Source organism: Megalobrama amblycephala, linkage group LG22 (genome assembly GCF_018812025.1).
Source record: "Megalobrama amblycephala isolate DHTTF-2021 linkage group LG22, ASM1881202v1, whole genome shotgun sequence".
NCBI lineage: Eukaryota > Metazoa > Chordata > Actinopteri > Cypriniformes > Xenocyprididae > Megalobrama > Megalobrama amblycephala.
The window spans coordinates 4,944,615-4,947,123 of NC_063065.1; the positions used below are offsets into that span (position 1 = coordinate 4,944,615).

Genomic DNA, 2,509 nt, shown 5'->3' on the forward strand with positions numbered 1-2,509 from the left:
GATTCTTGATGTCTGTGGGCCTAAAATAAATTTTTTTTTGTGATAAGGACATCTTTCAAAAAAAAAATTTGTATTGTAAAAGTTGATCTTCTGCTGTTGAATCACAGTGCTGCTATAATCAATAATGTAAATCTAACTCAGAGATTGGGCTTTAAATGAGTAATATATAACCAAATAATGATCATGAGAAAACATAACCAACACTACCTGATCATCTTTTAACTTTGCTTGTCTGATTGGTTTTAATGCAGTTAAAACTGCCCAAACAAAAACAAACATTAAAAAGTCAAGGGTCAAGAGCTCAACTAAAACAAACCCTGACCTCGATGATGGTGGCTTAAAAATTGTGATTTTCTCCTTTGGTGATTCTGCTTGTTATCATCAGGTGTCTTCAATAATGGTCAATCATTCACTCAATTAATCACTTATTTATCTCATTAATGCTTCAGTGGGTGGAATAAAAATATGGCAGGACTTTTACTCTTTGACCCCTGGATTACCCACCTCTGCTCTGTCCTTCAGTGATTCTGCTAATCAGATGTTCATCAGTGTCTGAATTCACTCTCTTCTTTTCATTCACTCTGTCAAGTGGACTATATTAGTGAACTAATGTAGGTAATAGTGAATGATGGTATAGGGTGTGATTTGGAACACAGCCTCTGAGTGTTGACTTTGAGCGATGTTAACTCACAGTATATGCCTGTAGGCTACTTTCTCAAAAATTACAAATATTACCCAAAATGCAGTGTTTTCTACAGTATATTATTGTTTTAAAGGAAAATGTTTTGTTACTGTCAGAATTTGGTCGTTTGTTTACAGCAAGGTTTAACCGTGTACCCGACAGCAACTTTCAGCATCTATATGCTATGAAAGGTATTAGTCATAAAACACACAAAACATGATTGTATTGAGTTGAGTCATTATAGGGAAATGCTATCATTATAATGTCAGTAATGCAGGATACGTCAACTTCCCCTTTCCAGGTTAAACTGGAAAGAAAGAAAAAAAAAAAAAAAGAAAAAAAGAAAAGATGACTGGGAGGCTCGTACCTGAATCTGGGCTCAACCCAATCTGCATATAAATACTCGAGACACTTCTAGTCATGATCATCTGTGAGACAAACATGTCCTGAACTGATCTCCTCTCTGATATCACCTGATGAACATCGTAAGTATTCTGTCTTGAACCTTTTGTGTCTTTGTTGCTTAAACGTTATTGAACACTTAGTAGTAATAAACTGTTGTAGTTTAATGTTCAAAACAATGAAGCAGTGAAGAATTTGTCTGATAAAAGGAGTAATGGATTTTCTTTTGCACATTTTCATTCAGACCTGCAGAAAGATGCTGGTACCAGTGGTTTCATTTTTCTGTCTGCTCTCTCTGACAGTAGCGGCTACTGAAGGTACCATATTTTATATTATCAAGTTTAATGGATTGGTATGAGCAGGATTTTGTGTGTCTAGTAAAAGATGTTTTATCTTGTGTTTCGTCTTGCAGAGGGTCTTGATGGTAAAGTGCTTCTGTTTCCAACCAAGACTGATTCAAGCTATGTTAAACTCACTCCTGAAAAGCCACTGAGTCTGTCAGCATTTACTCTCTGCATGCGTGTCGCAACGGAGCTCCAGGGTGAGAGGGAGATCATTCTGTTTGCCTACCGCACGCCTGAATATGACGAGCTCAACGTGTGGAGAGAGAAGGATGGTCGTGTCTCTTTCTATATTCAGTCTAGTACCGATGCAGCAATTTTCCGTCTGCCTCCTCTCTCCACCTTCCAGACCCACCTGTGCGTCACCTGGGACTCTGCGACTGGTCTCTCTGCCATGTGGGTGAATGGAGAGCGCAGTTTGTTCCGGCTCTATAGAAAAGGCCAATCTATCCGTCCTGGCGGCACCGTCCTGCTCGGCCAAGACCCTGATAAATATGTGGGTGGCTTTGACGCAGAGCAGAGCTTTGTAGGTGAAATTTCAGATGTGAAAATGTGGGATCATGTTCTCTCTGGCAGTCAGATTAAGGCGGTTTATTCAAACCAGGAACCGCATGTGCCGAAGGGAAACGTGTTTGACTGGAACACCATCAAATATGAGATTACTGGAAATGTGATAGTGGCTGAAAAAATCACTGATTCTGATTAGTTGTAACGTCACACCTTGTCATCCACACAGTTGTGTCAGTCTTTATGATCTGTTCATCTGTTTTAATCAGTTACAAAGCTGTAAGGGCTATCAAATAAATTTTTCTCAGCATTACAACAGTGTCTGTGTATAATTTGGAATAGAGTTGAATGTTGAAAAAGGGGGTTTTACTGGTTTAAATCTTAAATTTGCACATTCTCTCTAATGTCAAGAAACTAGATACTGTTCTTTGTGCTGCATAGACAGATCTACCATGAGCTCAGATGTTCTTTATCAGTTCATTAGTGATATATACCTGCTCAGCATGCATTACTTCATCTTAATTGTTTTTTTTTTTTAAACATTTAAGTGCAATTCCTGGTGAAGAACTACACTAGC

General features: G+C 38.4%; 1 protein-coding gene across 1 annotated transcript; it reads left to right on the top strand.

The window, feature by feature from the left end:
• The first annotated feature begins 1,067 nt into the window (after positions 1-1,067).
• On the top strand, positions 1,068-2,245 carry LOC125258006 (pentraxin fusion protein-like). Its single transcript, XM_048174794.1, has 3 exons — positions 1,068-1,167; positions 1,329-1,401; positions 1,497-2,245. Exons 1-3 carry the CDS (start codon positions 1,159-1,161, stop codon positions 2,129-2,131), a joined length of 717 nt encoding a protein of 238 aa, XP_048030751.1. The 5' UTR covers positions 1,068-1,158; the 3' UTR covers positions 2,132-2,245.
• Positions 2,246-2,509: the final 264 nt, after the last annotated feature.

Coding starts and splice junctions, on each gene's coding strand:
- LOC125258006 (XM_048174794.1), top strand. Junction 1,402..1,496: donor GACAGTAGCGGCTACTGAAG/GTACCATATTTT, acceptor TTCGTCTTGCAG/AGGGTCTTGATGGTAAAGTG.